This window comes from Leptodactylus fuscus, chromosome 1 (assembly GCF_031893055.1).
Source record: "Leptodactylus fuscus isolate aLepFus1 chromosome 1, aLepFus1.hap2, whole genome shotgun sequence".
Lineage (NCBI taxonomy): Eukaryota > Metazoa > Chordata > Amphibia > Anura > Leptodactylidae > Leptodactylus > Leptodactylus fuscus.
This window is the reverse complement of record NC_134265.1, coordinates 339578742-339597741: the sequence shown is the minus strand read 5'-3', so window position 1 is coordinate 339597741 and position 19000 is coordinate 339578742. Positions and strand designations below refer to the sequence as shown.

General features: G+C 42.7%; 1 protein-coding gene across 1 annotated transcript in view; it reads right to left on the bottom strand.

Moving 5' to 3' along the window:
* The window catches only part of SLC30A9 (solute carrier family 30 member 9), an 88451-nt gene that overhangs the window by 12790 nt on the left and 56661 nt on the right, over positions 1-19000 (bottom strand). The window contains exons 16-17 of the mRNA XM_075261613.1: positions 16612-16741; positions 14412-14525 (exon numbers count right to left, since the gene is read on the bottom strand). Coding sequence (XP_075117714.1) covers positions 14412-14525; positions 16612-16741 — 244 coding nt within the window. The remainder of the gene's footprint in view (positions 1-14411; positions 14526-16611; positions 16742-19000) is intronic.

The following is a 19000-nucleotide window of genomic DNA, read 5'->3' as shown; positions in this document are numbered from 1 at the left end:
TGCAGATAGATAGGTTAGGGTCACCTGAATGAGACTGCCTTCCCCTTGTGAATTGATAATCCCTGCCTCTGGAGAGATCGCCTCTTTCATCAACATGCAAATCAGAGCAACAAGGTGGCTGTTGTTGTTTGTCCCTTTGAGCAAAGGTAACACCATTAGATTCAGGTGATACTAACCTATCTATCTGCTAGGATGATATGGTTGGTTCTGCAGACAGTCTCACTTTAAAAAACAGATGCGTCGCAGGTGTATAGAGTATATGATGGAGAAAAAAAAAAAAAATCACTAGGATGATGTCTACATGCTTCGATAATTGGTCTATTGGGCAGCCGTGGCATACGGGCGGCACGTACAGACAGGGCGACAGCTGCTAAAGATAGTATCGGCCATTTGCATGAGCCGGAAATCATTTTATACAGGATAACCTTGTGTTGGAGCATTTCCCTCTAAATGCCTGTAAATAATAAGTCCCTGAGACGTCCTCATCTGTCAGGCTGTTACAAGTCTATTCACCAGGGTTTGTTTGTTTTTTGTGTTATGACCTTTTTGGGAAATTTGGGCGACAGCCAATATGATAATATCACTTCTGCACCTTTCTAGAGTCCTAAATGCCAAACTAACACTGCCGATACAATACAGGCGTCACCGGGAAAGCTGTGGACGTTGTGATGTCAGTCACGTGGTGCAAAATTCAGGGCTTTAAAGGGGACCGGTCACCTCTCCTGACATGGTATTTAAGTAAATACCTGCGTTCTCCATAGAATAATAAATCTGGAGCTTTTTATTTCCCTATAACTCGGGGTCGTGCCGCTCCTGTTATTCCTCCTAAATGGTTATAAATTAATAGACAACTATGGGTTACCTATAGCAAAGATATAGAGAGTCTAGAGTAAGGAACCACTACTAGGCCCTGAAGCCTGAGGCGGCCTCTCTACAACATAAGACAACACCAGTATTATAGATAGCAAATAGTAAGTGGGGGGCCCATTAAAGATTTGGGATTGGGGCCCAGAAACTTCCCGTTAAGCCCCTGTGGGACCCCAACTGTAGTTTGGAATTGCTACTCAGCTCCTCTGTTGTAAAAAGTATGTGCTGGTGAGAACTATGGAGGAGAAGAACAATGGCGGCTATCCTACAGTCTATGGTGACCTGATAAAATACAGGCATTTAGAAGATGTCTACAAGCCAAGTGCCATTGACCGTGCTCTAATAAGGCTAGGTTATATATGAAATATCGTGCCCTGCCCGGCCAATACATCATATGATTGCTACCATAATACCTGCCATAAAGTAAGTCCCACCGCCATGTCCTATAGCATGTAGCTTTGCTGTTCCCCTCCTGTGTTCTGTAATAAACAGGTACTGTAGCAGTAGCCGCCTGGCAATGTGTTTAGCATTGTGTACTGAACATAGCGCACTGTATTCTTACCTCATCTAATGATGCATAACTTAATGTGACAGATCTCATCTCTTCAGTACATGCATCAACAGACTTCCTGGGCCTGGATTATGCGCCACTATAAGACTACATCATAGAAGGTGCATACAACAGATAAGCAAACAAGCCACATTACTGCAAGCTCAGGAGAATAAATATGGTGACAACTACGAGACATAAGCGCCAGGAAATCTAAGAGATACCAAACACCACCTGCTTATTACAGGGGAATTAGCAATGCGGCGCAGCTTTACCCGATGGACCAACCTGTCTTAAAGGGACACACACATCACTGATGGGAAACACACACACAGTGTGTGTGTGTGTGTGTGTGTGTGTGTGTGTGTGTGTGTGTGTGTATATATATGTGTGTGTATATATATTTTCCCCCAAATTTAGCATTTTTGCTCTTCACCAATATCGCATCTTACAATTGTAGCAGTCAGTCTAATTAGATTAGAACACTAATCTCACTTTACAACCTGCTGCAAATGTAGAAATCTCCCCATACGCCATCTTTTAATGTACCGTATATACAGTACTCTGGTATAAGCCGAATTTTTCAGCACAGTTTTTGTGCTGAAAAAGCCCCCCATGGCTTATACTCGAGTCAAGCAGAAATTTTTTTAATTTTTTTGGGAGGGGGGGGGGGGGGGTGTCTACGACCAGCTGCAATAGTAATGTATAGAATCTCCCATAAAATAGTGAAAAAAAAGAAGCTTTAACCCCTTCCCAACATGCGGCGTAATAGTACGCCGCATGTCGGGTCTGCAACTATGGCGACCGCCTGGGAGCCGGGCGGCCACCATAGCCGCCGGGTGTCTACTGCTTTAAGAAGTAGACAACCGGCTCTAATGCCTCCGATCGGTCCCTGGACTGATCGGAGGCATTAACTCCTCCAGCGCCATGGTCAAAGGCACCAGAGGCGCCATTTTCTGCGCGGCGCATGGGCGCCACCATTTTGCCGGCTCCTGGAGCATGCTCCAGGGCCGACGTCACATTAGCATGACAGCCGGGAGCCTTTACAAGGCTGGTCTATGCAGCCTGCAAAAGAGGATGATTTTTTGCAATGCATTAGCATTAACACCCCTAGGGAGTCTAATAAATGCAAAAAAAAAATATATAAAAAGTATTAAAAATTCAAATCACCCCCCTTTCCCTAGAACACATAAAAGTAGTTAAAAACTGTGAAACACATACATGTTAGGTATCCCCGCGTCTGAAATCGCCCGCTCTACAAATCTATAAAAATATTTTTCCTGTTCGGTAAACGCCGTAGCGGGAAAAATAGTCAAAATTGCCAAACCGACGTTTTTTCACTGTTTTGATTCTGATAAAAATTTGAATAAAAAGTGATCAAAGCAATAACATTTCCCGAAAATGGTAGAACTAAAAAGTACACCCGGCCCCGCAAAAAAAGATGCCCTATACATCCCCGTACACGGACGTATAAAAAAGTTACGGCTGTCGGAATATGGCGACGTTTAGAAGAAAACTTTTTTAACACAGTTTTGGATTTTTTTTAAGGGGTCAAAATGTAAATAAAACCATATAAATTTGGTATCCTTGGAACCGTACTGAAACACAGAATACAGGGGACATGTCATTTTGGCTGCTTAGTGAACGCCGTAAAACCAAAGCCCGTAAGAAAGTCGCAGAAATGCATTTTTTCTTCAAATCCACCCCATTCTGAATTTTTTTCCTGCCTCCCAGTACATTATACAGAATAATTAATGGTGGCATCATGAAGAAAAATTTGTCCTGCAAAAATTAAGACCTCATATGGCTCTGGGAGCAGAGAAATAAAAAAAGTTATGGGGTTTAGAAGGAGGGGAGTCAAAAACGAAAATCAAAAAATGCCATTGCCAGGAAAGGGTTAAAGAAAATATAATAAAAAAAAAAAAAAAAAAGTTCTAAATCACTCAATCCTAAATATCCTATACTCAGCCAGGCTGAATTCCAAGTGGGGGGGAAAAAACCTCAGTGCTCAAGCTCAGGGAAGGGGCAGACAGACAACCAAAACACCCCCTCCCCTTTCCCAGCACCTACTGCACCCAAAAACTCCGACCATTGTAATTTTTTGAAATTTTCCAGTAGCTGCTGCATTTCCCCCTTCGGCTTATACTCGAGTCAATAAGTTTCGACAGTTTTTTGCGGTAAAATTAGGGGCCTCGGCTTATATTCGGGTCAGCTTATACTCGAGTATATACGGTATATTGTCCCTATGTAGATCTCATTTACTGACACATAGGACAATATTATTGGTGCTTGTATAATATATCTCATGTGGGTATTATGACATCTATGGGTCGACAGTGTCACCTGTGGGTCAATTATCTCTCTATAGTCCAACTTTAACATCTATAAAAGCCCCAAGAACGCTCCAGTCTAGATCCCTGGTTTATGAACACGGGACTGCGACTCAACAACATCTAAGCCCACGTGCACACAACAGAGTCTGCAGGACAGCTTGGTGGGGATGAGGGTGGATTTTATAGCAGAATGCAATGGGCACCGGAGTGCTTTCTGTCCTCCATTAATTTCAAGGCTCCAATGCCACAGAACAGGATAGGAGCTGCTCTATGGAACAAAGCATTGGAAGCCCCCTCGGACGGCACAGTCTGTTGTGTACATGGGGCCTAACATTTATAGTCCAGCAATCACCAGACTAAATCTTATCTGGACTGCTGGACCATTACTTGTTCATAATGGGTTTGGATAGGCTAGAGTGGTCTATTCATTCTTCTATATCAATTGTCCATTTTTATAATGTCACTTCTCAATTATTTAGGAGGAAAGGTGCTCAAGAAGTAAACACAGAAGAAATGAAAACTTCAATTTTGGGATTGAACGTCTGCCCTCCCTCGATGGCCAATGGCCGCGTAATTTCGGTGCAAATCTGGATCACGCACCACTGGCCACTACAAGAATGGAGACCACGGCCTGAAGAAGCTCTGCGAGAGGAGACAAAGGATGTAATAAGTCATGTGCCGAATTATTAGGTTTTTTGGACCTTAAAGTTAAAATCAGGAACTTTACAATCTTCATTAAAAATAAGACAATTAAAAGTTTGCAATTAAGTGCCAATTACAAGAGGTTTACATAACGAGGATACAGCCACCCACACACAACCATAGTACGCCTGCACTAACAACGGCACTGCCTTAAAGTGCACATGCTGATAACCATTTTAATAGCAAATTTATTAAAAGAGCAGAGCTCATATTTCATAAAATTATAAAGCATTTCAGTAATAATCACATAATTAATCTTTAATTATCGTTATGCCAAAACATGATATATTATTCTGGTAAACGGCAGACCAGCAAATTAATTATGTGCGGCTATTAAAGCTGAAATACAAAAGGTGAGTGCGAGGATCTAAAATTATTATTATATATTAAAGGGAAAGTGCCACTAAAATTTAGGAGACATAGACCGGTCCTTAGAGTCGGGTGCGTTAGGGGGCGGTCACACTACCGCTGCTGTCCGCCTCGGGGTTTCCATCCTAAACCCTGGAGAAACTGGACAGGGGGCGGCTTGTCAGCGGTCAGCTGAGTTTTTAAGGCTAACCGCCGATGTCCGTATGCCGCCTCTCCGCCTGGAAAACTTTTTTTTTTTTCACGGACACAAAGTCCTGCCTAGTTTCTTGCTTAAGAGTATTGCCGGAGTTCTGCTAGAGCGTGCCACCAATTTTTGATCAATCACGGGTGCTGCGGTACAGATTCAGTACTGCCGCCCCTACAAATATTCGCCCTGTACATCCGTTCTTCCACTTCAAATTCAGTGTCAAAATCTGTGTCGGTTCTTGTCAAGCAGAAAAAAAAAATAAAAATTCTGCTTCAAATTCCTGAACAGAAATCTTCTGCTTGACAAATTCAGCATCAAATGCCTACATGTGAACATGGCCTCACTCAGTAAGCAGAGGAAGGGGCTTAAAGATACAAACTCGTTCCTATAGGGCCGTGATGGCGAACCTATGGCACGAGTGCCAGAGGTGGCACTCAGAGCCATCTCTTTGGGCACCCATCCGTGGAACAGATTATACTGTGTGGGGGCCACAGTGCAGCAGATTATACTGTGGGGGTCACTGTGCAGCAGATTATACTGTGTGGGGGCCACTGTGCAGCAGATTATACTGTGAGGGGGCCACTGTGCAGCAGATTATACTGTGTGGGGGCCACTGTGCAGCAGATTATACTGTGAGGGGGTCACTGTGCAGCAGATTATACTGTGTGGGGGCCACTGTGCAGCAGATTATATTGTATGGGGGCCACTGTGCAGCAGATTGTACTGTGTGGGGGCCACTGTGCAGCAGATTATACTGTGTGGGGGCCACTGTGCAGCAGATTATACTGTGTGGGGGCCACTGTGTAGCAGATTATATTGTATGGGGACCACTGTGCAGCGGATTATATTGTATGGGGACCACTGTGCAGCGGATTATACTGTGTGGGGGCCACTGTGCAGCAGATTATACTGTGTGGGGGGCCACTGTGCAGCAGATTATACTGTGTAGGGGTCACAGTGGAGCAGAAAGCTCTATAAAGCCCCATTCATATGACCATATTTTGCAGGTCTGTAAGTGTGTGCAATTGTGGATCCGAACATTATTAAGGTTAAATTTCCGTGTTTACACTTTGTGATAAATTAGTGGGTTTCGGGTTGCAGTTTGGGCACTCAGGCAAGATGGAGCCCTCTATTTATGCACCCGGACAGAGAGCAAAAATATCTCCCTCCCATATCTTGTTAGTGGAATCAAAGGTTCGAGGGGACTCCTGTACAGAATGCATTATATCTATCAGATTATCCAAGGTACGGAGGCTCTATATATATCTATTCACTAGCTACACCACTAGGTTATAACTAAAGTAAGATAAACTCTACATATTCCTCTCCTATCCCTGGGTCAGTGACTATCCAGGGAGCTGTTAATAATAGATAGAGGATAGAACCTTCATCTATTCCTGACTCTATGCATTTCATCCCATAAAAAAAAAAAAATCAATAAGGGATTCATCAGAGAAGAATATTTCCTCTAGTAATGGTAGAGATCAGATAGGTTTGCAGCTAAAGCTATAGTTCACAGGGCCCTGATGGTGGGCGCCAGTACCTCAATAGCTGATCCGAATGTTCTAGCACTTCCAAGCAATGTTTCATAACATTTAAAGGGGTTTTCCAGTCCCAAAATAACTTTTCATACTGATGACCTATGCACAGGATAGGTCGTCAGTATATGACTTGTTAGGGTAACAACTGGACCCCTGATAGATCATCCATTCTAGCAGACTTGCTGGTAATGGACTGGGGAGGGATTATCGTGCAGCATCGGTCCTATTCAAGTAATAGTCACTGCAGGACTGCTATGCAGGATCGATTCTGTCCATTACCAGCTTTCAGTATCCAGGGGCTGCAGGAACAGATGATGTACAGTGGGGCAAAAAAGTATTTAGTCAGTCACCAATAGTGCAAGTTCCACCACTTAAAAAGATGAGAGGCGTCTGTAATTTACATCATAGGTAGTCCTCAACTATGAGAGACAAAATGAGAAAACAAATCCAGAAAATCATATTGTCTGATTTTGTAAGAATTTATTTGCAAATTATGGTGGAAAATAAGTATTTGGTCAGTAACAAAATTTCATCTCAATACTTTGTTATATATCCTTTGTTGGCAATGACAGAGGTCAAACGTTTTCTGTAAGTCTTCACAAGGTTGGCACACACTGTTGTTGGTATGTTGGCCCATTCCTCCATGCAGATCTCCTCTAGAGCAGTGATGTTTTGGGGCTGTCACTTGGCAACACGGACTTTCAACTCCCTCCAAAGGTTTTCTATAGGGTTGAGATCTGGAGACTGGCTAGGCCACTCCAGGACCTTGAAATGCTTCTTACAAAGCCACTCCTTCGTTGCCCTGGCGGTGTGCTTTGGATCATTGTCATGTTGAAAGACCCAGCCACGTTTCATCTTCAATGCCCTTGCTGATGGAAGGAGGTTTGCACTCAAAATCTCACGATACAAGGCCCCATTCATTCTTTCATGTACCCGGATCAGTTGTCCTGGCCCCTTTGCAGAGAAACAGCCCCAAAGCATGATGTTTCCACCCCCATGCTTTACAGTAGGTATGGTGTTTGATGGATGCAACTCAGTATTCTTTTTCCTCCAAACACAAAAAGTTGTGTTTCTACCAAACAGTTCCAGTTTGGTTTCATCAGACCATAGGACATTCTCCCAATACTCTTCTGGATCATCCAAATGCTCTCTAGCAAACTTCAGACGGGCCCGGACATGTACTGGCTTAAGCAGTGGGACACGTCTGGCACTGCAGGATCTGAGTCCCTGGCGGCGTAGTGTGTTACTGATGGTAGGCTTTGTTACATTGGTCCCAGCTCTCTGCAGTTCATTCACTAGGTCCCCCCGTGTGGTTCTGGGATTACTGCTCACCGTTCTTGTGATCATTTTGACCCCACGGGGTGAGATTTTGCGTGGAGCCCCAGATCGAGGGAGATTATCAGTGGTCTTGTAGGTCTTCCATTTTCTAATTATTGCTCCCACAGTTGATTTCTTCAATCCAAGCTGGTTGCCTATTGCAGATTCAGTCTTCCCAGCCTGGTGCAGGGCTACAATTTTGTTTCTGGTGTCCTTTGACAGCTCTTTGGTCTTCACCATAGTGGAGTTTGGAGTCTGACTGTTTGAGGGTGTGCACAGGTGTCTTTTTATACTGATAAGTTTAAACAGGTGCCATTACTACAGGTAATGAGTGGAGGAAAGAGGAGACTCTTAAAGAAGATGTTACAGGTCTGTGAGAGCCAGAAATCTTGATTGTTTGTAGGTGACCAAATACTTATTTTCCACCATAATTTGCAAATAAATTCTTACAAAATCAGACAATGTGATTTTCTGGATTTGCTTTCTCATTTTGTCTCTCATAGTTGAGGACTACCTATGATGTAAATTACAGACGCCTCTCATCTTTTTAAGTGGTGGAACTTGCACTATTGGTGACTGACTAAATACTTTTTTGCCCCACTGTATATGGTTTCTGGTTGTCAGACCATGACAGATCACATACAGATAACCTATCAGTTTGGGGACGGAAAATCCTTTACCTTACGCTAACCTTTTTTGGGGTAGAATGTATATTACAATGTTGATCTAATAGGGAAATGGCAACTCTGACCCATGTTAATCTATTAACTGATAAATTGACAATTGGGTGTTACCAGTGGGGCGGGGGTGTCCCTGCACACTCTGATACTGTCCTATAACTGCTGAAAGTATAAACACATCGTAATAATTTATCCATACATTTCTAGGATACATAACAGAGGAACAGCACAGTGCAGACAATGCTCTGGAATTGTTACTTTAAGACAGGGGTAGGGAACCTTCGGCTCTCCAGCTGCTGTGAAACTACAACTCCCAACATGCTCCATTCACTTCCATGGGAGTTCCAAGAACAGCAGAGCAAGTAAGCATGCTGGGAGTTGTAGTTTTGCAACAGCTGGAGAGCCGTACGTTCCCTACGCCTGCTTTAAGAGAAATACAATTCTTTAGTAATATAAGTAGTGGGGTTGAGCCGATCTTGACTTTTCAGGTTCAGATTTTGAAATCCGATTTCCGATCATTTTTCATTCGCTCCCAATGCAAATAAATGTTTTTTGTTTTTTTTTTACTAATCAGAGATCGGATTTTAAAAACAATCCTATTCACTATACAGCATGGAATCTAACAATTGAACGCTTTAATTGTTAGAATCCACGCTGTGTAGTGATTTTTTTTTAATCACTAAGTAGCCAGAGGATTTTTTTTTTAATCCTCTGGCTACTTAGTCCCCCCTGGTGTCCACTTACCTGCAGAGATGGCTGCTCCGGTGCCCGGTGTTCTCGTTCTTCTTCGCCTTGCTGCCCCCTGTCTCCCAAGTTAGGAGAGTGTGGGCCACAAGCCCCGCCTTCTTCCTAGCTCTTTAACACTAACCTGGGAGGCGGGGGGCAGCGAGACGAAGAAGAACAAGAACACCGGGCACCGGACCAGCCATCTCTGCAGGTAAGTAGCTACTAGAGATGTTAGCTAGTCTCCCATCAGAATGAATGGACGCGGGCGGCACGCAGGGGGTTAAGGCTGTGTGCCGGCTGCTTCCATTCATTCCTATGGAACCACAGCGGAGCCTTCACACGGAGTATACACTCCGCTCAGAATGAGCGGAGCGTATACTCAGTGTGAAGGCTAACATTGTTAGCTTTTCCCACAATGCTTGGCCAGTAGCTAAGTATTGTGGGAAATAATCACCAATCTCGATCCCACCTAAAAAGATCGTGTTCGGAATTCCAATCGCGAAATTTTCTCGATCAACGATCGGAATCCGATCTTTTCCGAACACGATTTGCTCAACCCTAATAGGTAGGCTACGAGGCTATGGCTTGAATGAAAACAAAAGATGACAGTATAAGCTCCATAAGAAGGGAATTAAAAACCAATAAAAAAAAAAGTCAGGATGTCAATTTTTTTGCTCATATTTTGCTAGCTGGCAAGCCCTAAGGTCATAAAGGGCTAAAAAGGGTGAATTTTAAGCTTGATATATGACGTATGGCCACTATACAGAGAACAGACCCATCTCCTTCTCGTTCCGTGCAGTGTATTAGTGTGGGAGTATGAAGTGGCCCCAAAAAACGGACCATTACAGAAGCTGCATGCTGGCGCCCACCTGCAAGGTATTCATATTGTAACCGAAAAATATGCCATAAACAAACATTCCTGGACAACCCCTTTAAATAAGATTAATAAATATTATTTTCAGTATTCACATTCAAATTTATTAGTCAATTAAGATCCATAATTTTTTTTTATTCTGATATAGATATAATAGATATACACACACACACATATATTTAGAGATTCGGAGGAAGCAAGTTTGCATTCTCATTTTGTCAAGCTAGCAAAGAAGATCCAAAAATTAATTTAGAAAGAAGCCCTAAATTTCGCAGGTTTCTCCAGGAGCACTGTGAGAGCACAGCATGGTAAAACACATGTACACAAAACTGAAAATAAACTCTCCGGGGAGCTGACAAGTTGAATAGTGAAGAAATTAGCAACTATAAATTAGCAGCAGCAAAGTCTGTTGTAGAAACATAGAAGTAAATGTCATAGAATAACTGGCTCATTTAGTCAGGGGTTCTCTGACTGTGGGCCCCGCGCCCCCCGACAGGCTGCATTTCCAAAGAACAGAGTGCATTAAATCAGCTGTACTTAGGAAATGTGAAGAGCAAATAACCAGAAATCTGACATTTAAGGAGATTACTAATGTTACAATATTGATGGCCTATCCTTTGTCCTTGAATGGGACAAAGCTGCAATGTGCGGGAAGCTACTGCTAACTCTAGAGACCAATGATATGGCTGCAGAACTCACCAAAGCATCAGGAGTGCAAGAGTCAAAACCCTGCAACCTAATATTGATGGCCTATACCAGGGATCAGTAACATTTGCTGATGTCACGCATGTGCAGTCGGCTCTGCCATTCGACAGAGCCGACCGTGCATGTCTGCAGCCATATGCACAGTACGCTCACGTAAGCGGCCACAAGAAAATGGCAGAGCCGACTGCGCATACATGATATTTAAATCCAGAAGAAACCATCGGAAGAAGACACCGCGGAGAGGCGTGCCAGAAGACGACAGAGGCCGATGCTGGAGATTTCTCTCGCAGCACAGGGGACGCCCCCAGTGCTGTTTGAGCGCTGGAGACCGCCCCCAGTGCTGCGAGAGAACTCCTTTGCATACCGAAGAAAACCGGGATATCTACGGAACGGTGATGCAGAGAAGAACATCTAAAGGTAGGAGAAGAATAGCCTTTCTTAAGGCTATTCCTACGTGTTAGAATCCCTTTAAGCCTGACCCCCACTATCTCAACAAGTCAAACCCCTTATCCCCAACCTCCATGTCTCAAACTGTTAATAATAGCTGTGAAGTATGCACCCCAGTTGTGGTGAAGTGTTCACCACAATTTTAGCGCATTTTCAATAGTAAATAGATTTCAATTCTTTCCTGAACTGTTCCCCATGTCTTACAAACAGGGCTGTGGAGTCCGAAGCTATTTTGGGTGATCAATTCCAGAACCAAAATAAAAATGCTGAGTTATTAATGATATTATACAACTATTAATATTGCATAATGAAATCTATACAGTATTTGTTACATATTTATTTCACACAAGAATCAATTACTGACTTTTTAATTAATTAGAGGATCTTTACTGCATTTTTTTCTTCTTCTTTTTTTTTTTAAATGTAGATTGTGACCCCCACATAGAGCTCACAATGTACATTTTTTCCCTATCAGTATGTCTTTGGAATATGGGATGGAAATTCATGCAAACACAGGAAGAACATACAAACTCCTTGCAGATGGTTTTATGCCCTTGGCGGGATTTGAGCACAAGGACTCCAGCGCTGCAAGGCTGCAGTGCTAACCACTGAGCCACCATGTGTCCCCGATCTTTACGGCTTCTGTCTCACCACAGCAGTCTGCCTGTAATGAAGGAGTCTGAGACAAAGCAGGAGTTGGAGTCAGACTGTGACACAATAGAGGAGTCAGAGTTGGTGGTTTGGCCTCCTGACTCTACAGCCCTGCCTATAATTTACATATCAAGGCATGTAAAATGTTAGGCCACGTCCTGCTACCGTCACAACAGGGAAAGGACAACATGAAGCAAGGAGACAAAGCTAAAGTGCGAGACCCCAGGGAAGCAATTATAATAAACACAGTGGGGGATTTACCAGCTGCGTGAAATTTTATGACATTTTTAATGACGTGTGCCTTCTTAATAATGTGTCTCAAATTGTGAAAACCTATTAAACAGGCGCACATTGCAGGATTCATTTTGTGTGAATCAATCGGCAATTTCCCGACCATAGTTTTCCTATATATATTTTTTTTAAATTACATTTCTTATGTTCTAAGGCAGTGGATGTTAGTGCAAATTTTTTTTTATGAAAAGGAGTTTGTTACAAAACAATAAAAAAAAAAAAATCCAAGAACCTCAACTCCATTTATAAAGGGGTTGTTCGGGGATATTATACTTACCTGGTCCCGGGAATGCTGATGACATCATCATTGCTCTGCCCCCACCTATCTGATCTCACAGGGTTGGCTTAAAATAGTAAAGCCAGCCCCCACAGCACAGGTACCATTTGTATCACATGACCCATAGGCCTGACATTGCCAGAATTCCAGGGTCCATCATTACTATCCCCAGAATCAGGCATTAACACTTTCCGGACAACCCCTTTAAGCCAAACCAACTTTCACCAAGAGAAATGCAAAACAACAAACGCTGTGTAAAAGCTTTGTTTTCTGGTGCAAGCAAAATATAAATCTGGTGAATCTTTGGAAATAGTTCCAAATGGTGCACAATAAAAACATTGCAAATGATTTAATCAGATTTATTTAAACTGACTTCCCAAAGTAACCAATCACAGCAAAGTCTTCATTTGTCCACTATGGCTTAACCACTTCCGGACCACCCACAGACTATAAACGTCCGGGAAGTGGTTGCCTTTTTTTCACAGGACGTGCCGGTATGTCCAATCAGAACACAGTAGCTGCACAAGATCATGCAGCTGCTTTTACTGGGAGCCGGCTGTAACTTCAGCTGGAGCTCCCAGAGAGATGGCAGGGAAGATTTATTACCTCCCCTGTCTTCTCGATCGCTGTGTATACAGCACTCAATGAGCGCTGTATACAAAGCTATGCGCGCCGCCATGATGTGGCCGCCCTCGGACCCAGCGGTCACGTGATCCGCCAGTGTCAGTGTCTTACACGAGCTGCTGGGTCCTACAGGATCCAGATCAGCTCTGTATACTGTGTATACAGTGTGCAGGAGTCTGTATTCCTCCTGCAACTGGGGATAAATGTACCAGCCTCAGTTATAGGGGAAATCAGCCTCAAGTACAAAAAAAAAAATAAGGATCAGATGTCCCCATGACCTTATGGGGACACCATCTGAAAAAAAAAAAATATAAAAAAGTTTTTAAAAAAGTCAATAGCACTTTGTTTTATTAAATAAAAAAATAAAATAAAATGTGAAAACCAGACAATTTCCCTCCTATTTTGTTTTTATTTTCAGGGATATAAAAAAAAAAAATTAAAACACACTCGAAAATAAAAACAACATAAAAATAAAGCCCTATGTGTCCCCGAAAAAAGACGCAGAAATTAGTTGAATGAGACATACGGGAAAAATGTTACAGACCTCAAAACCGCACCAATAAACCAAAAATGTGTCTCATCCTGGACCACAAAATGGCCCGGTACTGAAGTGGTTAAGGAATGAAAGCTGAGCTGTGATTGGCTGGTTCAGGCAACAAACTCTTCTTCAGGGCCTCACCTTGCAAAAAAAGCTAGTTTTTCTTGTAGATTTTGCTGCAGTTTCTTGAACCAAAGCCAATAGCGGATTAAAGGTATGTTCTCACAGAGATTTTTGAAAGTTGAACAAAATTTGCTTCAAGAATTAGGAAAGGTTTTCTACGGGATTTTTTTTTTTTTTTACATGGTGCGGTTTTTGTCGTTTTTCCTTTTGTCCAGCACACTGTATACACCTGGAAAACTCCCTTTAAAAAACGTTTGTGGTTTTTGATGCGGTTTCTGGAAAAACCATGTCACGTTTCAAGAACCGCATCATTATAAACAATGGGAGGCGGATTCCGATTCAGGGGCGAAATCCGCTGAGAATTCCTCCATGTGAACCCAGCCTAACAGAACACTTTACCTTGCTGCATATAGTAACCAATCACAGGACTGCTTTCGTTTTATAATGTAAACAAAAAAAAGCAACCAATCAGAGCTCAGTTTCCATTTCTTATGTGCTGGAAAAAATGAAAGTTGCAGAATGATTGATTTTTTGGGTAAAATTTTCGGGCCTTGTTTAGAAATAAAATTGAACGAAAGAAAAAAAAAAGAGAAATCCCATGTCACTTACTTTTAGTTCCTTTTCAAGTCTGTCTACTTCGGCTCCCAGCGTGTCTATGATGTATTCTCCATGTTTAAGCATAAAAGATTCCAAGTCTTCTGGAGTCTTCACCTGTCGAATTTCCTGCATAATAAACAAGAAAGTGAAATATCACTTCCTATGATCCATAATACTTCAGTAGTGCATGAATAATAAAAGCATTGCACCAACAAGCTCTATGCTGAGATTAAAGGGCACCTCCCATGAGGAAACCAGCCGCCTACCGAAGAGACAATAGTAGATACAGGCGGAGTGGTTGCTTAGGCAATGACATAATACTGGAAGACTCTTATACAGAGGAGCTTAGGAGAGGAGACTTCTGTGTCGTAGCTTAGACCCAGCACATATGGATGGTCCATTCATTAAAACTGAACATCGGTATGGCTGGCTGATTGTATAAGATCCAGAAGATCTTTTGCGACAGTACAGTAAAACACTTACCGTATATACTCGGGTAGAAGCGTCTGACAGTGCCCGGTCTACTGAATATAGGGGATCTGCAGTGCTCCTGTTCCAGGAAGGGGTTAATAGGAGCACTGCAGATCCCCTATATTTAGCCAGGCTGAATTCCAAGTGGGGGGAAAAAACTCAGTCCTCAAGCTCAGGGAAGGGGCAGACAGACAACAAAAAAAACCCTCCCCTTCCCCAGCACCTACTGCACCCAAAAACTCCGACCATTTTAATTTTTGAAATTTTCCTAGTAGCTGCTGCATTTCCCCCCCTCGGCTTATACTCGAGTCAATAAGTTTTCCCAGTTTTTTGTGGTAAAATTAGGGGCCTCGGCTTATACTCGGGTCGGCTTATACTCGAGTATAGACAGTACCCCTCAATATGCACACACATACAAGTTTAGGAGATGAAGGAGATTTCCTACGAAGCTGGTGAGATCACTCTTAGGCCTCATGTACACGACCAGGTGCATAGGCCAAGGGTGTGCTGATGACATTAGGATGTACCTTCTGTCCACCCCCACTCATGTCAATAGGATGCTCCTTTCCTTTATCTCACAACAGGATGGCACCTGCTCTATAGTCATCAGAAAGGAACTGAGCCTCGGATGCCTCAGACGAAACACTTGGTCGTGGTGCAGTACCCCTTAGGCTAAGTTCAGGCGACTGAATACGGAGAGGAGTTTGAGGTGGTGTTCCGCCTCACATTCCTCTCCAAATTCTGGTCCTGTGAATAGAAAGCTTTCTGCAGGGGCTTTGCTCCAGACACAAAAGGGTTACTTAACCTGCAGCTATATCAGTAATCCGCCCGTATATCCGGAATGGATATCACTAGAGACGTATTTTACTGTAGAAAGCTCAGGTATGGACAGGACAGGGTGAAATGTAAACTTTATTCATGACTATATGTTGTGTAAGTGTTTGGTGCGACTTTATTTTGGCGCTGCGACCTGGACAATGGTAAACGTCTGGGTCACAGCGCCAATAAACTTCCTGGTTATGTTTAGAGGGTATTACATAAGAATACCCCACTAGTAAAGCTCAGGGGGGAATTATATTATATCCATATGTGAGAATCAGACAGCAAATGTATAGTATGCTCTCTGATTGGCAGGAGAAGGGTTAATAGGGACAGAAGAGTCCCTGCCACCCCCCTCCTGGTGTCACATACAAGTTATGCACAGAGTCAGATTGTTTCTCTGTTTCTGTACACACTGCTGAGCTGCTCGTGCCCCCCTCCCTTTCCTGTTACAGTTCGCAAATTGCTTGCTTAGATGGGGGGGGACACTTTAGAGCCCTATATCTTTGGACTTAATGCACTAAATGCATTTTAAAGATGAGAATCTAATCTCCTCTTTAAAATGATACCAAGAACTTGATGATACAACTTACAGTTTTAGAGCAATTCACTGTTGAAACACTGTCGGGAATTGAGATCTGCAGTTGGATCTCAATGCCAAATAGTGTTTTCAACAGTGAATCTCTCCAAAACTGTAAGTTGTATCATCAAGTTCTTGGTATCATTTTAAAGAAGAGATTCTCCTCTTTAAAATGCATTTTAAAGCATCAAGATATGTTGATGCAGTCCAGAGATATCGGCATTAGTAGGGAGGACGTAGTAGCTACGTCCTCGGCTACTGATGTGCCACCTTGGGAGGACGTAAAGCTACGTGCTTGGCAGTGAAAGGGTTAATACACAGATTCAGAGGCAATAAACTTACATGTAACACCTGATCGATATCTTGCTTTTCTAAGTATGATCTGGTCACTACGCGTCCGTCAAAGTCAACCTCTGCTTTAAATCGTACTTTACTCATTCCCATATCTGTGGCTTTTACATCATGAATGGCCCTGAAAAGAGACAATAGGAGATATAGAGCGCCGGCAACCATGGAACATGTATCTTACATACAGAAGTCTACTGAACAGGTACATAACATATGATTTTGGCTGTCTGTATTTTTTTCTTTTTGTCAGTAAATGGATTGCAAAACCTGGGCACTACAATAAAGTGCTATGTCCCATTAGTGCAGATTAAATGACTATTAATATACATTTGCTGGTCCCTGGCTGCAATTACCACCATGCTGCAGATGAAATGTGTTCTGGATAAATAGGATACACATTAATCCTGGCCTCTGATGGCTTACGTCGCAGGACAATAACTGTCTGCAGGTTCGGCTGTAAATACAGTACAAGGCCCCCAATAAGACGCACCTTCATAAAAACAAGGTTTCCTATGGGTCTGTATATTCTGAGCTCTGCTGGCACACCGTACGTTGCAGAAGCTTCTGGATTCGAACAATAGACAGTGATTTACCACTACATAAGTTCAGCACATTTCCTAGTAATGATCTTAATGGAGGACTTTTACCTTACCTGCTATTTCTCAAAAGAAAAATTAAGGGGAAAAAAAATGTAAGAAAAAGACTGCATTTCAATAAGCTATTCACCTTATGTAACCCACATCTAAAAATATGAGAACGGGGAACTTATTTTTACAATGTTTTCATGGGGCGGGTAAAAAGCATGCAATCATAAAATAGCGACAGCACAAACAACCATTTCCATAATCTCTCCCTTTCATGGGGTTGTCTTGCAAAGAACAACCCTATTAGGATATACGGACATCCTACACGGAGACCCCTGCTCAGGGCCTCTCTATGAACCAGCATGAGAGACCCTCGACAAGACTTAAGTAAACCAGGTATTATATATTCAGACCCAGACCATATAATATTATATCCAAGTATTCCCTTTGCAATTGCTGAGCGTGCAGAGATTTTTGTTTCCATTTGGAATCTTTCTCACTGCAAAAATTATAGACTTCAAATTGTTAAGAAATGGTCTTCAGTTTTTTTTGTTGTTGGTCTGGAAGGTAAAACTAGGAATGAATCCAATGTAAGAGGAGTAGTATCATCCGTCCTATACACTTTCTCCCCTTTTAGGAGACACCTGTAGCTTTGGCTTCAAAAACAACAAGAAACCTGAGCCTGTAAACCAAGCCGATTTTGTTTGATGGAGGGTTTAGATTCTCCTAATATGTAGGATCAATGTCCTCCCAGCACATGACCACACTAGAGATGAATCCAGAAATGGAGAATAATGTGTACCCAGCCTTTAAATGGGTTTGGCCACATTCAGATCAATAGTGAGAAACAAATCTTATCGTTTGGGTAATAAAAAAGTTGTGCAATTTTCCAATGTACAGTACTTTCTGTACACGAGTACCCATCACGTGACCAGGGAGTGGCTATCCCGTGACCAGGGAGTGGCTATCCCGTGACCGTGGACTGGATATCCCGTGACCGTGGACTGGATATCCCGTGACCGTGGACTGGATATCCCGTGACCGTGGACTGGATATCCCGTGACCATGGACTGGCTATCACGTGACTGTGGACTGGCTATCACGTGACCGTGGACTGGATATCACGTGACCATGGACTGGTGATTTTTATCCACAAGGTGTAAGTAAAAGTGCAAGGAATTAATACAGAAGAAATATTAGTTAATTTGCTTAACTGAGAAATACAACAGAAGAATACTTGGAGAATAAGGCCCGGTTCACATCTGTGCATGTGTTTCTTTTTGGGGAGTCCGGTTGGTGGAGAATCCCAAATGGAAACCTATCTGCATTACAAAGCGGTTACCTTAAGAAACCCGCAGACCCCATAGACTATAATGGGGTCCATGTGGTTTCCACACGAAAAATGTTTGCAGGACTTTTCTCTCCACATATTTCATGCGGATAGGGGAACAAAATCCCCAAATGCAGTTGTGGACCGGGCATAAGCAGAACAAAGTGTATAGATAAGTTTGAGGTAAAGTATCCAAAATATTTTTTCAACATTTATTACTTTTACACAGTCCAGTCCTATTAATGTGACCACCACCTACTAATGATGTCAACGTTAAATAACCAATGGCAGAAGTCACATGTCATCAGCCATCTGGGTGCACTCATCATTGTGGAAGGCACGATGGATCAACACAAGTATGCATCTATCCTTGTGGACCATGTTCACCCCTACATGTGAATTGTTTTTCCTCAGGATGATGACATCTACCAGTAGGACAATGTGACGTGTCATAAAGCTCGCAGTGTAC